Raw genomic sequence first — 17,771 nt, forward strand, 5'->3', positions numbered from 1 at the left:
ACCTTTTGCTCATAGTAAAATGGCTCAACTAATTCGTATGAGGAAGAGGAAACTATACCAGATACGAACACAACCAATAGTTGAGAACTATAAAACTCTTTTTAGATTCAACCATGATATATATCGCCATTATCCCTACAAAAGAATGAATACAAAAGATAGCTACCTGTTATAAAGATAGCCATCACAAATTAGGAAGTAGGCATTTAAGAAGATGAGAGTGTAGACGATTATAAACAGGCTATTGATATTATAAGAATATGCTGAAGATTATTATAGAGATGACATTTTTCACGCTATTATTTCAAAATTCAACTAACCTAAAACTCTATTCATAAATAAAAAACAGAGCAGACGACGCAAACACAAGCGGTGCACCCTACTTGCATATTTAGCGCTTCCGTGAGCTATAAAAACAATGTAAGGCTATAAAAGCGAACCAGCTGATGAAAAATCTTTAAAATACGTGAGCATCTGCTCCAGAGTTCAGGAGCATAAGGTAAGAGTATAAGGTAAAGCTTATTCATATAAAAATGAGCAAATAATGCTTTTGCTTCTACCTTTTGCTCATGAGCAAAACCTTATGCTCCATGCTCTTGCTCATGAGCATTTGCTCTAGTTTTATTCATATGGGCCAATGGAGCGGCGAAGGTATCTGAGAATGTTGAGAGTGTAATACATGTATTCAAATGAGCCAAAGCATATTGGAGCGGCGAATCTAGCATAGAACTTTCAGGTGATCTTCTCCTCTCGTGATTATTCTATCTATAGCATTAAACATGATATATAGTGATATTAAACATGTATCCTATTTAGCAAATAGGTGATTTATGTAAGTAATAAAACCACCACGATGTAACCAATATTACATGATCGAATTATTTTGCAGCAATTGAAGAAGGCACTGACGAGATGAGTGTCTCCCAAACTCTCTTTAAAGTTTTTCAATTCAATGTCGGATTCTGTCAATCTTATTGTCCAACAAACTCAATCTGTGTGATGATACAAAGAATATGTTGTGTAGGAAAATTCAAAGTTGAAAACATATGAAAATTATCTTCTAATAAACAAACAAAGACTCGAGCCCTGAAGTCTAAAGTGGGAACTTTGAAATTATTTCTTAACAAAAATGGTGGTATAGTACGGGCCCTGTAGCTTTGCTTATCGCCGAAGGGCCACTAGACTATAATACTACCCGTTCAAAAACATGGACCTCAACTCTGCAGGGTGCTTCCTCCATCTAGGGATCTAGGTACTCTGGAGCATGTTTTTCTAAAAGTAGGAATATCACCACGTGAATCATATACCTTTTACGAATATCATATACCTTATACGAATATCATATACCTTATACGAATATCATACACCTTGCTTATATGCCGCTTCAAAGTCACGGTGGCAAAGCTACGGGAAGCGTACTGTACTACGTCGTTCGATAAACTGAAATTATTGAGATAAGATAATAAATTTTACCTGATCAAGAGTTTTGCAGCAATTAAGCAGCGCACTGACGGGCTGAGTGTCTCTCAGGCTTTCTTTCAGGTTTTTCAGCTCAATGTCGGATTCCTTTTCGGCCTGGTCTTTCTCAACAGGTGACAGGTCGAGGACATGTGACGAAATCGGGAGAACAGTCAGCTGATCATCAACCACAAGGCAACGCGAGCAGGAAGACAACGACAGCAGGAACCTGCATCAAATATTTTATTAATAATTAATTTAATTAAATTATATTAATTCATACAGTGACAGTCACATATCACACTATAAAGATCGGGAGGGGACAATAGTCTTACATTATCCACGGGCGAACAAGAGTAATCTTATGCCAGTAGTTGTTTCACTTACAATCTATTGTTGAATTTGGTTGAATTATTGTAGCCTATTTGTCATGCTAGACTCTATTTTGATTTTCTGTATCCTATACTATTGAACGAGCAATTTCTGTTCATATGTTTGTATTTCACCGGATCTCGAAAACGGCTCTAACGATTCTCACGAAATTCGGACCATAGTTGGTTTATAATCTAAAAATTCGATTGTACTAGGTCTCATCCCTGGGAAAACTCGATGAAGGACATTAAAAGGATAACTATTATTCAGCTGATAATAACTATTTCGTCGTCTGTTGATGATGGAAGTGAGTGAGCGAGTACATGTTTGAGACTGTGTCAAAATTAGGACTCAGCTGTTGAACTTTTGTAATCATTCAATCAGGTACTTAGTGCCGGTTGCAAAAAATCCGGGTTATTTTCAATCCTGATTAAATCCAGTAGATCAATCTTTTTGAAATGGTCTTCTCTGATTTGGTACACGTGAAATTGATCAGGATTAAAATTTAACCAGCTTTTGTGCAACCGGGCCTTTGTGAGGGAATTTTTGCATTCCTCTGGGAATTGATCTTAATTTACTGTGATTAGATAGAACATTTCTTTATGAACTATGATTGTTATTATAATTTCTACTTTTGTAATAAATTCTTTACGCTTTTGTACTCCAGAGCGAAGCTCGGTCCCCGATATTATGTATTTAGTAGTGTAAAATACATTTGAATTTGAATTATGATTTACTTTAAACCGAGAAAATTAGTCGAATGGGGTGCGATTTGGTTTCTTGTCGCGCTGACAAGTTATTGATAGATAAGTTGAGCTCCATGCTCCTGCTACTCCCCTAGGTTTAACAGCTTCAAGAGTCGAACTCCTCTGAATAACATTCATGTTTTAAAACAGAGGAAGTATTGATGTAATTTATAAGAAATGTTAATAGTTTAAAGTGAGTCTCACTATAGAGATTTACAATATATTATGATTGGAATTAAAGTGAATTAATTATTCTCAACAATCAGCACAAACTTGAAAAATAATTGAGTAACTTCAGAGAATTTGAAGCCAAAGATTCTTATTATAATATATCTATATAAAAAATGCCTGTGCATAAATAAATATGAATGGAAAAATGAATATTTGAGACGGATTCTCACTCATCAGTATTAGTGTCCGCGTTTGGTCAAGTGAAAATATTCTTCCTACGAGTTCTAATGTGAGTATTTCCACTCAGCCCATAGAAGCGAGATTGAATTGTCCTATTAAAACTCATGGGAATAATATTTTCATTGAAGCGTACACGTAATCTGAATATGTGGGAGTACAGCTTGAATAATGTATTATTTGTTATATTTATTATACTATATATATAAATATAAAAATATTTATTATACTATAATAATTTATTATCTACAAAGGTTAGCTCACTTTAAGCGTTGATAGGAACGGGTTACAGTTATTGAAGTTTGCAAACCCTGACTCAAGAAAAATTGAAAGTAAGATTTAGATGACATTTGAGAAAACTATATTAATTTCATGTAATCACCTTTCATTAAACCTGCCGACAACATCCTTGTGAGCTTCTGTCCTGTACCTTTCATGCACATCCATCGTCATTGCGTACAACTGTTTCAATGAGTTCATCGACCTGAAAATAATTTCAATAAATTGACATTAGTTACAGTTTATGGTTGAATTGCAGAGAAGACTCGCAAATCTCAACTCCGCCTTGAAACATAACGGGTTTAAACAGAGTAAAGCGGAGAAGGTAGAGTCTTATTATAGAAGGTAGATAAGTGTTGAAAAGTAATGCATGTCTTCAAATGTATCAGAACATATTGGAGCGGCAAAGTAGGGTGGAAGGTAAAATGAAACGAAAACATTTAGATACAAGCATTATTATTTGAAATCTCTCGCCTACCTTATCTCTGCTTCTTATTATTATTATTTTTGTGCCTGTCAGCTACGAACGTGGGCGATCTTCACCTTCTCTGATAACTACCATTATCTGCTACTTTCTTTGATACAATCTACGTTCGCCGCTCCATTATAACAGATACCGTAATTATTACAAGATAATTCGGTAACCGATTTAGTAACTGATGAAATAGCATACCCTGGGCTGAGTTGAAACCAGAGAAAACAATTATTTTAATCCAGGATCAGATCATAGCCAAATAAGTGTGATCAACTGATTTTAGATTCTAGATTACAATCACTGTAGCCTATAAGACTTGAGAATATAATTATTTTATACTGGTTGATTATTATCAATCCTGGAAGCTGATTATTATCAATCCTATTCCATCAAGATATTTTTGCTGGGTTGTGTCAAACAGGATCAAATATCCTGTAAATAATATAATAAAGGAAAGATTCGGCTAAAGGTGCATTTTTGTTTGTGCGTTACTTTCAGCAGTCGACGACGAAAAGCATTCATATTATCCAAATTACAAATGTGCTAGAACAGCTGATAAAAGAACTTTTTATTATTTGTTTTCATCTTGAGTCTAGAAGAACGCCTTACCTTACCCGTCCAGCAACTACAAATACATTTAATGCCAATCTAATAAAACTATCTGTATGTAGAAACCATTTCACATACTACTATAATCTAAAACCCTTATTGAAATGGGCTGATTTAAGTTTTTTAATAAATAAAGGGTGCTACAAGTTTTATTTTGTTTTACTATAATCTACTTTCTAATAAAATTCCTTTCAAATTCATCAGTAATAAAATCACAAAAACTCTTTCAAACGAAATAAAGCACTGGACTAAACAGCACATTTACTTCTCATTACCTAAAGTATAAATTCTAATAACCAAAAATATATGTATAGCAACCAAAATTATGTAAAATCACAGAATATTCATCAATTGTACTCTGTCTTAAAACCGAAATTCTTATTATATTTTTTATTCTTTATTTGTCTCCACGAATGTAATAGTTAATTTTCAGCTTTTGAACTCGCAGCAGGCGCTCAGGTTTTCCTTGCCGGCTGTGCCAACAAGTAATATTTATTTTGTTCTATTGTAAAAAACTTAAATTATTCGAATTGTATTGTATAATTTAAATTATAGTAAGATTTATAATGTAATTTTGTTTTTGGCAAATAAATTATTATTATTATTATTATTAAAGAATTAAAAATCTGGTGTGGCGCACTCACACAACTTTCCTTTCCGTTATAAAAATTGATCACCTGACGCTAGTGTTCCCGCGCATCTCAAGTCTACTATTCAAAGATTTAAGCCAGCTGGTGACAGGGCAATAACGCTGGAGACACACATGAGGTCTGTTACCACTTCATAGTGAATGATTATTTAATAGAATCAACAATAATTTGCAATTGAATAATTACATTTTCTCGAATTTAAAACTTATTTTCAATTTTAGGTGAAAATGTGTTACTGAACATTAAATGTAAATATTTTCATGCTCAATCTACTCCACTTGATTTTTTTTGTTTGAATTCTATCTGAAGCCTGATAATTGGGAATCTAAAATCGAACTTTGCATTGATGGGGCGGAGCTCCCGAAATTTTTACTTATATGGGACTTGTGGCAGTTGATAGAGCTTATCGATGACTATTTTAGGTAAGAATTTGATCAAAATCGTTGGAGCCGTTTCCGAGAAAATCACGAAAAACCCTGTTTTTGACAACTTTTTCGCCATTTTAGCCGCCATCTTGAAATGCATTTGATCGAAATTGTTCGTGTCGGATCCTTATAGTGAAAGGACCTTAAGTTCCAAATTTCAAGTCATTCCGTTAATTAGGAGATGAGATATCGTGTACACACACACACACACACACACACATACAGACCAATACCCAAAAACCACTTTTTTGGACTCAGGGGACCTTGAAACGTATAGAAATTTAGAAATTGGGGTACCTTAATTTTTTTTGGAAAGCAATACTTTCCTTACCTATGGTAATAGGGCAAGGAAAGTAAAAATTTCTAATAATTTCAACATATTGCCATTTAAAAGTATAAGCTCAACCTGCCCCATTAAAACATAATTGAACATAAGAATAGAATAGAATAGATACAAGAAAAAACATAACATGACACTCAATCAATAATAATTTGATGATTACACAAATATATATATTAAGACATGACCTGTTGGTCGTCTGCCAAGTTGAGCTATTTTATTGATTTAAAATTACATGCAAGTATTTGAAATTGAATTTTATCCAATTTGAAAAATTCCAAATTTTAAACAATTTTGGAATCAATCAACCAAAGAGATCATGGCAACAAAAGTATTACATATGAAATTGCATTATACCACATATGCAGGAGTAAAAAAAGAAAAGCAGTGAAACCATCAAGTATTATATTCCTGTATTAGCATTTTTCTGTAAGCCCAAGCATTCCTCACAAAACCTATCAGCGCCCTCCAATCACTACCATTCAAAAACCCTACCACCTGATCCTCTGCTAGCTCTCTATCGCCTAAATGCGCTCCTCTTATCTCTGCTAGTACTGGACACCTTCCGATAAAATGCATTGTATCCTCCCTTTCCCTCCTATTGCATAACGTACATATGGTCTGAATTCCCTCTCTTCCCACACTACTATTCAAGTACCATAGACCTCCCCTTGATCTGAATATGATTGACTTCTCATTGCGGGTGAGATTGGCTCCTATATAATTATTGTGTTCGGTGATTGGGTTCAAACGTGAATAGACAGTATAATTTACAGATTGCCTTGCTCTTTCTCTCCATTTCTCTCTACATTCGTTTTTTATACATTCATTAATATTATTCAAACTTTGCCTTAGTACATCCAGCATTCCTTCCTCCCATCTGGCAATTCAATGTTATATTTTTCAGCCTGCTCTTTCCACACTTTATACCATCCTACTTTCTGTTCAAACATTTTCTGTGCAAGTTTTCGTGGCAGCCTGTTTGGTCGCAAAGAAAGGGTTCTTATAATATAGCTGTAATGCATCTCAAACAAAATGGTGTAAATTATACTTATTGACTTCCAAATAGATGATATAATTGGGTGTTGATTGCGGTAACGAAAATAATTTATTGATAAAGGCTCTGTGTAACCGTTCTATTTCTTCAAATTGCTTATATCCCCACACCTGACCACCATAGCTCACAAGAGCTCTTACAACCGCATCAAAAACTACCCACTTACTCTCCATGTTTATTTCATTTTGGGCCACAAGACTATTCCACACATTATTCAATGCAAACTTTGCCACTGACACTCTCTCTGACATGCTCACTGAACGCCAACTGAGGAGTGAATGTTACGCCTAGATATTTGTACTTGTTTACAACTCCGATCCGCTCTTCTCCCCAGTACCACCTCTCATGATGGGCCAGTCTCCCTCCCCTTCTCATCACCATTATCTTAGTTTTGTCGGTATTGATTGTAAGTCCCCACGTCTCACAGTAATGTTTCAAACATATTATCATTTTTTGTAATGCTTTCGGCGTGGATGCAATCAGAATCAAATCATCGGCATACATAAGTCCTTTAATATTCAACTCGTCCACCCATATCCCTTCTTCCATATTATCAAAAATATCATTAATAAACAGGGTGAATAAAATCGGGGACAACAAGCAGCCTTGTTTTAATCCGTTCTCTGTATAGAATGCATTACTCAGCCCATCCTTCTTATTTTGACTATTTTTACACCAAACAAACGCCCGTGTATTCTCATATAATTTCTGGACAATTCTCACAAATTTGCTAGACAACCCAATCTGAAACAACTTATAAATTAAAGCATTACGATCTACTTTATCGAAAGCGGCCTTGAAGTCAACATACAAACAATAAACTCTATCTTTCCTTCTCCTCAGTTTCAAATTGATGATGCTGTATAAACTGAATATATTATCCACTGTACTGTATCCTTTTCTAAATCCCGCCTGTTCCTCATTTATTACTTCATTTTTCTCTACCCATTCGTTTAATCTATTCAGAAAAATCCCTGCGAAAATTTTTGCAAATACATTGATGAATTGTATGCCTCTGTAATTAGCAACTTTATTCAAATCACCTTTTTTATGAATTGGGAAGATAACCGCTTCCGAAAAATTGTCAGGCACCAATCCTGTATCATAAATATAATTATAAAAATTGAGCAGCAAATTTAAAAATTGATCTGGAGCTGATTTGAAAAATTCTGCCGGTATGCCGTCAGTGCCTGGAGCTTTATTACATTTTGCCTTTTTCAATACCAAATTCAGTTCTTCTTTCGTTATTTTTGCATCTAGTTTTTCGTCCTCTATGAACGGTATGGTATATGCTTTTTTATCTGCCTCAACTTCAACGGAAAGTAAGTTTTTAAAATGTTTGACCCAGCTTCCAATATCTATCTGGCCTGTACACTTGAAGGATGTTCTTTTAAACTTTTTCACCGAGTCCCAAAACTGTTTCGAGTCGCGCACATTTTCTAAGCATTTTCTAATATTATCATAATACTCGGCTTTTTTAGTTTTACACAGCTGAATGTACTTTTTGTTTTCATCTGCATAGATTTGTCTAGCTTGCTGACTATTCACCCTCCTAAAAAGTCTAAGACAGGCAAAACTTCTTTTTCTCGCTTTATCACATTCCCAATCAAACCATATCTGTTTCGCAGGTTTATTTTCTCTCTTAGAAATTCTTGCATTGTTACCCGCTGCTTCATAAACGATATTGATAATCTTTTCTGCGGCTTGACTACTATCGGGTGACAAGATAACATCACAGCTGCTCCGCGATAACTTATTACGGTACTCTGTTGCATCTACTTTTGACCAAATCAGCTTGGGCAATAGCGTTAAATTATCACATATTGAATTCGAAATGTCTCCTTTCAATTGAACTACTATTGGCATATGGTCAGAAAAACTTTCAGTCAGGACTTCAAAACTATTTACAGCTGCTAGTGTACTCATCGTCACACAACATAAATCGATAACTGAGCATCCAACACTTGTAACATAGGTAAATTCTCCCTTATCATCTGTTGCTGTCCTCCCGTTTAACACACACATATTAAATTCCTCACACATATTGAGTATTCTACGCCCATTCCTATTCAAATTTTCATCTTTAGAATTTCGTTAATTGAACATAATCTTTTAGGTTATGTAGACAAATTGAAATCCACCCAATCTGAGATTCTCTCCTTGTCGTGGTCGACGACGGCATTTACGCACAAACAAAAACCCAGCTTTATACACGCACGAAATAGAAAATTCACGAATGTCGTATCATCACGACTGAACTACTTGACTGATTAACTTTGCATATTGATTCTCAATTTACCGAGCATAGTTAGACGCCTATTCTTCAATATTTCAGTAGGTCATGTTTTAATTGGACTCTTGCGGAGCACGGGTTACCTGCTAGTCTTAAATAAGCTAATCACACATACTAAACCATTATGCTGATCACGCATTGAAATAGATCTCATAGATGAAACTGGTAATCAAACGGGGAAGAATTCCATTCTCATCACATTTATTGGAAAACAAAATTAGCCAAACAAATGAATTTCGATCATTCACTATCATGTTACTAAATTAAATATCAATTACCTCAATAGAAGTACAATCAATCCACCTCCTTCTACGGTTTCAATTGTTCGAGCCAACAGATTGGGTGTAAGAGCCTCAAAATCCTGTTGGAAAAAAATGTAACAGATTAAAATTCAGGAGAGTAAATCCACAAGAAATAAATTGGAAGATAATTCAATCAATCAGTCATTCATATTTGAGAAAGGTACCACATGCCAGAGCCCAGAACGAATGTGTTCAAATTTTTTGTTATCAAGTTCTACGGTTTCAATTGTTCAAGCCAGCAGATTGGGTGTTAGTGCCTCAAAATCCTGTTAAGAAAAATGTAACGAATTAAAATTCAGCAGAGTAAATCTACAAGAAATAAATTGGAAGATAATTCAATCAATCAGTCATTCATATTTGAGAAAGGTACCACATGCCAGAGCCCAGAACGAATGTGTTCAAATTTTTTGTTATCAAGTTCTACGGTTTCAATTGTTCAAGCCAGCAGATTGGGTGTTAGTGCCTCAAAATCCTGTTAAGAAAAATGTAACAAATTAAAATTCAGGAGAGTAAATCTACAAGAAATAAATTGGAAGATAATTCAATCAATCAGTCATTCATATTTGAGAAAGTACCACATGCCAGAGCCCAGAACGAATGTGTTCAAATTTTTTGTTATCAAGTTCTACGGTTTCAATTGTTCAAGCCAGCAGATTGGGTGTTAGTGCCTCAAAATCCTGTTAAGAAAAATGTAACGAATTAAAATTCAGCAGAGTAAATCTACAAGAAATAAATTGGAAGATAATTCAATCAATCAGTCATTCATATTTGAGAAAGGTACCACATGCCAGAGCCCAGAACGAATGTGTTCAAATTTTTTGTTATCAAGTTCTACGGTTTCAATTGTTCAAGCCAGCAGATTGGGTGTTAGTGCCTCAAAATCCTGTTAAGAAAAATGTAACGAATTAAAATTCAGCAGAGTAAATCTACAAGAAATAAATTGGAAGATAATTCAATCAATCAGTCATACAGATTTGAGAAAGTTACCACATGCTAGAGCTCAAAACGAATGTGTTCAAATGTTATGTTATCAAGTTCTACGGTTTCAATTATTCGAGCCAACATATAGGGTGTAAGTGCCTCAAAATCCTGTTAGAAAGAAATGTAACGAATTAAAATTCAGCAGAGTAAATCTACAAGAAATAAATTGGAAGATAATTCAATCAATCAGTCATACAGATTTGAGAAAGTTACCACATGCTAGAGCTCAAAACGAATGTGTTCAAATGTTATGTTATCAAGTTCTACGGTTTCAATTGTTCGAGCCAACATATAGGTGTAAGTGCCTCAAAATCCTGTTAGAAAGAAATGTAACGAATTAAAATTCAGCAGAGTAAATCTACAAGAAATAAATTGGAGATAATTCAATCAATCAGTCATCATATTGAGAAAGGTACCACATGCCAGAGCCCAGAACGAATGTGTTCAAATTTTTTGTTATCAAGTTCTACGGTTTCAATTGTTCAAGCCAGCAGATTGGGTGTTAGTGCCTCAAAATCCTGTTAGAAAGAAATGTAACGAATTAAAATTCAGCAGAGTAAATCTACAAGAAATAAATTGGAAGATAATTCAATCAATCAGTCATTCATATTTGAGAAAGGTACCACATGCCAGAGCCCAGAACGAATGTGTTCAAATTTTTGTTATCAAGTTCTACGGTTTCAATTGTTCAAGCCAGCAGATTGGGTGTTAGTGCCTCAAAATCCTGTTAAGAAAAATGTAACGAATTAAAATTCAGCAGAGTAAATCTACAAGAATAAATTGGAAGATAATTCAATCAATCAGTCATACAGATTTGAGAAGTTACCACATGCTAGAGCTCAAAACGAATGTGTTCAAATGTTATGTTATCAAGTTCTACGGTTTCAATTGTTCGAGCCAACATATAGGGTGTAGTGCCTCAAAATCCTGTTAGAAAGAATGTAACGAATTAAAATTCAGCAGAGTAAATCTACAAGAAATAAATTGGAAGATAATCAATCAATCAGTCATTCATATTTGAGAAAGGTACCACATGCCAGAGCCCAGAACGAATGTGTTCAAATTTTTGTTATCAAGTTCTACGGTTTCAATTGTTCAAGCCAGCAGATTGGGTGTTAGTGCCTCAAAATCCTGTTAAGAAAAATGTAACGAATTAAAATCAGCAGAGTAAATCTACAAGAAATAAATGGAAGATAATTCAATCAATCAGTCATACAGATTTGAGAAAGTTACCACATGCTAGAGCTCAAAACGAATGTGTTCAAATGTTATGTTATCAAGTTCTACGGTTTCAATTGTTCGAGCCAACATATAGGGTGTAAGTGCCTCAAAATCCTGTTAGAAAGAAATGTAACGAATTAAAATTCAGCAGAGTAAATCTACAAGAAATAAATTGGAAGATAATTCAATCAATCAGTCATACAGATTTGAGAAAGTTACCACATGCTAGAGCTCAAAACAAATGTGTTCAAATGTTATGTTATCAAGTTCTACGGTTTCAATTGTTCGAGCCAACATATAGGGTGTAAGTGCCTCAAAATCCTGTTAGAAAGAAATGTAACGAATTAAAATTCAGCAGAGTAAATCTACAAGAAATAAATTGGAAGATAATTCAATCAATCAGTCATACAGATTTAAGTTACCACAGGCTAGTGCCCAAAACGAATGTGTTCAAATGTTCTGTTATGAAGTATATATGAGCGCATATTTAAAACAGGAAACACACGACAGAGACAGATTAGAAACTTACATTATTTTCGAAAATTTTCGGTGGTTTTGCCAACCTTACTCAAGCCTAGCAGTGCTGTTTTTTTGCTCAGTTTGAACTCCCAAAGTTCAAAGGGAGTTCAAACTAAGCAGCAAAACAGCACTATCGGTGTCGTTGTTTCCTGTTTTAATTAATATTATAAAACTGTAACTTGTTTTCTGTTATTTGCTACAAATGAGCGCATATTTGAGTACCTATAGTAAATTATTCAGTGACAGTTGGATATTTATATGGTGGGATTTATTCTAATCTGGCAGCATTCCTTGTACATAACTTAGATGCTGAAATTGTATACTAAATCTGATAATAGTATTTAGTAATGCTGGAAACACTCAATTAGAAAACATTTTTCTCTCATGATTTCGGGATTTTTTTCTACAAATAAGAACAACTCACCTGTAAAACACACATTCCATAAGTATTTCCCAGAATCTTTTGAGTTTCGGCATAGTAGCAGTATCTTATGTTGGTGGATGCAACGAACAGTTCAAATGGATCATCTTCATTCACATTGAGCATGCCTGATTTCACCTTCTTTTGTAAATTCTTCATTCGTTTCTTCCTGTGACTAGAAAATAAGAAACATTATCTCGATTAATTATCGGAAATCGAGTACAATAATAAAACTACGATAAGTCGAATTGAATTTATTTCTCAATAATACCCATAGTCACCTCTAATACAAGGTCCCGGCCTAGTATATTGCAACGTCGCAGTATAGGCCTAATACATGATTGGTGAGAAAGATTTAAAAAATACCAGCTGATCTTTTTCACCAATCATGCATTAGATTCTAGGCCTACACTGCGACGTTGCAATATCGTAGGCCGAGGCCTTGTACAAGGTGGGGCAGTCAAACGGCACTATTTTAGGTATTAAAATAACTTACACAGAAAATATTTTTAAGTAATATATTTCAACAAATAGTAAGAACACGAATGGAAATTTTTGTTATAAACAGAAAAATTGTTACTTTTTGAATATTACTCCAGTAAGGTGGCGACCATCATTTTGCACACATTGTCTAAGTCTTGAACTGAAATTCTCACTGTCGTAGCACCTCTGGTGTTATTGCACGAATTTCTTGTGTAATCCGCATTTTTAAGTCCTGTATTGTTGCTGGACGAGTCTCAAAAACCTTTGACTTGAGGTATCCCCATAAAAAGAAATCACACGAGCTTAGATCGGGTGATCGAGGAGGCCACTGAATATCCCCATTCCTACTGATCAAGCGGTTCGGAAAAAGATTTCTCATAAGATCCATTGATACTCTTGCCGTATGGCTAGTTGCTCCATCTTGTTGAAAATAAGTGTCCTAATTCACATGAAATCGTCGAAGTTCAGGAATGAGGAAGTTATTCAGCATTTGAACATAGCGAGCTGATGTTACTGTAACGGCGTGGCCGTTGTCATCCTCAAAAAAATATGGGCCAATTATTCCATTCGTAGACATCGCACACCAAACAGTCACTTTGGGCGAATGGAGGAGCCTTTCATGAAGCTCTTGAGGATTAAGAACAGCCCAATACCGAAAATTTTGTTTGTTTACGTTTCCACTTAGATGGAAAACCATAAGTTGTGGACGAGCAGTGGGTTGTCTTCAAATAACTGTAGCATGTGCTTACAATTGCCAACACGAATAGGATAGTCTGTAGAATTCAAAGCATGCACAATTTGAATTTTATACGGATGTAAATGTAAGTCATCATGTAAAATTCGTCTTACGGTGCGAGTTGAAAGTCCAAGAGCAATGCTATGGCGCCTGGCAGATCTTCGTGGACTTCTTGTAAACGATTCACGTACAGCTTCCACATTCTCGGGCCTTCTAACAGTTCTTACACTACCACCCCTTGTTACTGTTGTTTTACCCGCTGTTTTAAAATTGTTAGTCCAAACAGAAATGGCTTTCCTGCTTGGAACAGGCGCACGAGGCGCAAGATGAAAATGTAGGCGGAGCTCGCGTTGTGCACGAATTCGGCCATTTTCTAAATATGCTGTAACAATGAAGCCGCGCTGTTCACCGGTCCACTTCTCCATGGATACTAACTTCCAAACGTCTAGAACATTCCGGTCACTGCTACTTCCCCCACCATACACCTCCTCTACTACACTGGCTTTGTTAAATCGTGCGGTTTGACTGCCCCACCTTGTATTAGAGGTGGCTATGATAATGCGGTGCTCATAAAATACAAATACAAGTGCATATTTATTTACATTACAATATGAGGGCACCAGGAAGAGATACTTCCCATAATAGCCCTCTTGACACAACAAAAGTTACAATTCTAATATATTAATAATATAACATAATATAGTAAAGTCTAATCTAATCTAGAACACAACAAAATAACCTATGAACTACAAGTAAAAACAACAATACAAGTTTAAACCACAACTAAAAAGTGTGGTAAGTTGAGGATATTAAATTCAAAGAATGTAATATTCAATTACTACCCTGGTGAAGGGTAGGCTATGATTTTGCGCCGGTGAAATTGCTTGGGTTTGACCTGGACAGGAAGCTGCCTTTGGCTAACCACATTGAGGCTGTACCCTGCAGGCTGAGAAGTGTGGTTTTCCTACTCAAGAAATTGAAATACTGTGTTCCTGCATCCTATCTTAAAGCCTTTTATTTCTGTTTTTTTTTCAGAGGATAATTTTGTAAGGCCGCATGCTTTGGGGTGGAGCCACAGATGTGTCACGAGTGTTTCTCATTCAGAAGAGGGCCATGAGGATCCTCTGTGGTGCTGAGAGACTTGCCCACAGTCATCCTCTCGTTGTGGGAGAGACGATCCTTACAGTCTTCACCCTCAATAATAATTCATTGTGCTGAGAGTCTTGCCCACTGTCATCCCCTCTTTGAGAGAGAAGATCCTCACAGTCTTCTCCCTCTATATATTTCTGAATCTTTGCAGAACACATACAAATGTGGGGGAGCTTTTAACCAGGCAGAATATCCACCCATATGAGACTAGAGAAAGACAAAGACTGGATGAACCCTACCAACGAATGAGCAGGACTGGTTAAGCTTGGTCCATCTGTCTGTCAGGCTTTACAAGCTGCCAGTACAGTGGTGGCTAGGAATCTGCCTGCCAGACAATTTCGGAGGGTCTTGAGAGGCTTATTATTGGATGAGACTTTGTATTCACTAACCCGTGAGTTTTTCATGTTGGACGACCGCTTGGTAAGCGCATAGTTTTGACTACTTAATAAAAACATGAAGTACCCGTTTACTTAAAACATTTCAAACAACTAGTTTCGGCCTACTTTTAATTAGCCCATACAAGTGAAGTTATTTTATGACTAATTTTTGGACTGTGCTATGCCTGCTTTTGTTTAATTCTTTTTTACTCTAGTTTTGTCAGCAGGCCAATTTGTTTTTGTGTACTCCTAGCGTGTCACTTAAGTTTCAATGCCCAACTCATAGACTTATAACTAAATAGAACGTAATATTCAATATTGAGAGCAACCATTTTTTGCACTAAACACATAATTTTCTACAAATCTCATAAGTAACCTTTTAATCATCAAAAATGTCTATGTTTTGTGATTGAGCATTAAGGGAATCAAGTTCAAAGAGTATCCAGGCAAAATATTCTTATTTTAATAGGACTTGAACTATCAACAGTAAAGACAAGGACATTCCGGAAAAACCTGAAGACGTACCGCATGGCAAGACCCTGCTACACAATAGCGGAGTATTTTGAATAACATACAACATGACACCTGGACTAATCCAGAATACAATTCATGAAGACTCCTCGGACATAGGACCGTTGGGAGGACCAAAGCCTGTTGTTCATTTTCAATTGCTATTTATAAAACTGTGAGAAATCAACAGTTTTGTGCTAATTTTTTTTCTTTTGCTGGAATAATAATTATACAATTTGAGGCAATGTCGAAGCATTTTCAGTTGCTAGTAGCTTACCTGCTGAACCCAAGCTCTTTTTTGTAGCACCATAGAACTGAAGGTCTTGCTTTGACTGTCGCCTTTGAAAGCATGTGATGCAGAATAACAACCTGCAAAATTTAAGAAGGAAGAAAGCTAATCAGTTATTATAAAAGTAGATTTAAGTAAGTTCATAATAAGAGGACATGAATATATATTTTTTCAAGTGGAAATCAACTTTCAAGTAACGGGAGATACCAAGAGGAAATTGATTTTCTTGAGCAATTATAAAGTATTGGACTTTGTAAAACCAATAGGATAATTTTATTTCTACTTATTCAATAACGATAATACAAAAATTATTCGTGAAGTTACAACAGGTATAAATTCTTCCGCCAAAAGTTTATGGATATTGGTCGAGAAATGATCGAGGTTGTTTTTCATTTAAGTTTAATTTTAACCCAAAGTCTTGAGAATCAGGAATTTTGTATTCAGATAGAATTAAATTAGAGTTCAATAGTTATACTGCAAATAATAAGTATTAGACTAAAGCCTGCTTAGGTTTTATAGAATAATTAAAACGGAGCGGTATACTAATAAAGCAAATCATAGTCCCAGGCTGAGTTTCAGGAAAAACGGATAAAATATAAACACTGCTTATGACAAATCATTATTAGATATGTTGTTTTTTTCTGTTATAATTAAATTTAATTATGATCTGGACTGATTCAGCAGTAGAACGAATAAGCTGTGATAAGATTTATACTGAATGGACTATTGACATGGAACTCATATTAATATGGTATTGATTCTAAATTCATATATGACGAAACTCCATGTTTGTAAAAGCTCTTGAGTTAATAAAACATTATTATTATGGCAAAATTTCACCGTCGAGCTTTAAAATTTTAATTGTCGAACAATTCATCAACTAACAGAAATAAAGTCCTTTATAAGAATACTCCAGTAAATAATTATTAATAAAATGAAAAACTCAACATTGAGAGGTTATGTATTAGGTTATCTTTGTAACAGAACTTTTTATAAGCCTGTTTCTATGAACACTGATTCACCAAATAAAAAATAAATACTATAATATATTTTTTCAATTTTTGTTCATAGAAGTTCATTTATTACAGTATTAGAAAAATTAAACGAGCAAGCAAACATGAATGCCACATGAGGAAAAACATTATACTCTACCTGGTCTTTTCCTTTATCGCCTATAACAACAAACATCGTCCGGTGACCCAAACTGACACCATTTTCTATTAATACACGAATTCGATTATCAATTTTCTTTCGAACCATTTTGTTATTTGAATGAAGCTTGTATTTGTAGTTGTATTGTATTAAAATGAGATAACCTCTAAAAAGAATCAACACACACAGACTCGACAACGTGATCAAAATAATGAAATTTGCAATTAGCATGTGCTGTAACCATCAGCGCTACAAGTGGGCTTTTGGTCAACTACAATGACAGACTTCAAGAGTTTCTGCCTCGAGAAATTTATGCGCAGACGCTGGTATTTCAGCGCTCCAGGTGAGTATTTAACCAAATACGATACGAAATTTGAAAAAATTGTATAATGTTTAAGCATTATTAGAATAATGTAATCTGAATGCAACAACCATGAAATACAGAATGTAAAGGATCAAAGCTATCCTCGTTATCACTCATCAGGACTGTTCAAGAACAGCAACCGATCAGCCATTATA

General features: G+C 35.0%; 1 protein-coding gene across 1 annotated transcript in view; it reads right to left on the bottom strand.

Moving 5' to 3' along the window:
• LOC111058157 (RNA cytidine acetyltransferase) overlaps positions 1-17,455 on the bottom strand; it is a 41,678-nt gene extending 24,223 nt beyond the window's left edge. The window contains exons 1-6 of the mRNA XM_039439305.1: positions 17,253-17,455; positions 16,089-16,180; positions 12,560-12,731; positions 9,391-9,473; positions 3,367-3,468; positions 1,474-1,687 (exon numbers count right to left, since the gene is read on the bottom strand). Coding sequence (XP_039295239.1) covers positions 1,474-1,687; positions 3,367-3,468; positions 9,391-9,473; positions 12,560-12,731; positions 16,089-16,180; positions 17,253-17,360 — 771 coding nt within the window. The 5' untranslated portion in view covers positions 17,361-17,455. The remainder of the gene's footprint in view (positions 1-1,473; positions 1,688-3,366; positions 3,469-9,390; positions 9,474-12,559; positions 12,732-16,088; positions 16,181-17,252) is intronic.
• Between the last annotated feature and the right edge of the window lie 316 nt (positions 17,456-17,771).

The sequence above is a fragment of the Nilaparvata lugens genome, chromosome 12, assembly GCF_014356525.2.
Source record: "Nilaparvata lugens isolate BPH chromosome 12, ASM1435652v1, whole genome shotgun sequence".
Taxonomy (NCBI): domain Eukaryota; kingdom Metazoa; phylum Arthropoda; class Insecta; order Hemiptera; family Delphacidae; genus Nilaparvata; species Nilaparvata lugens.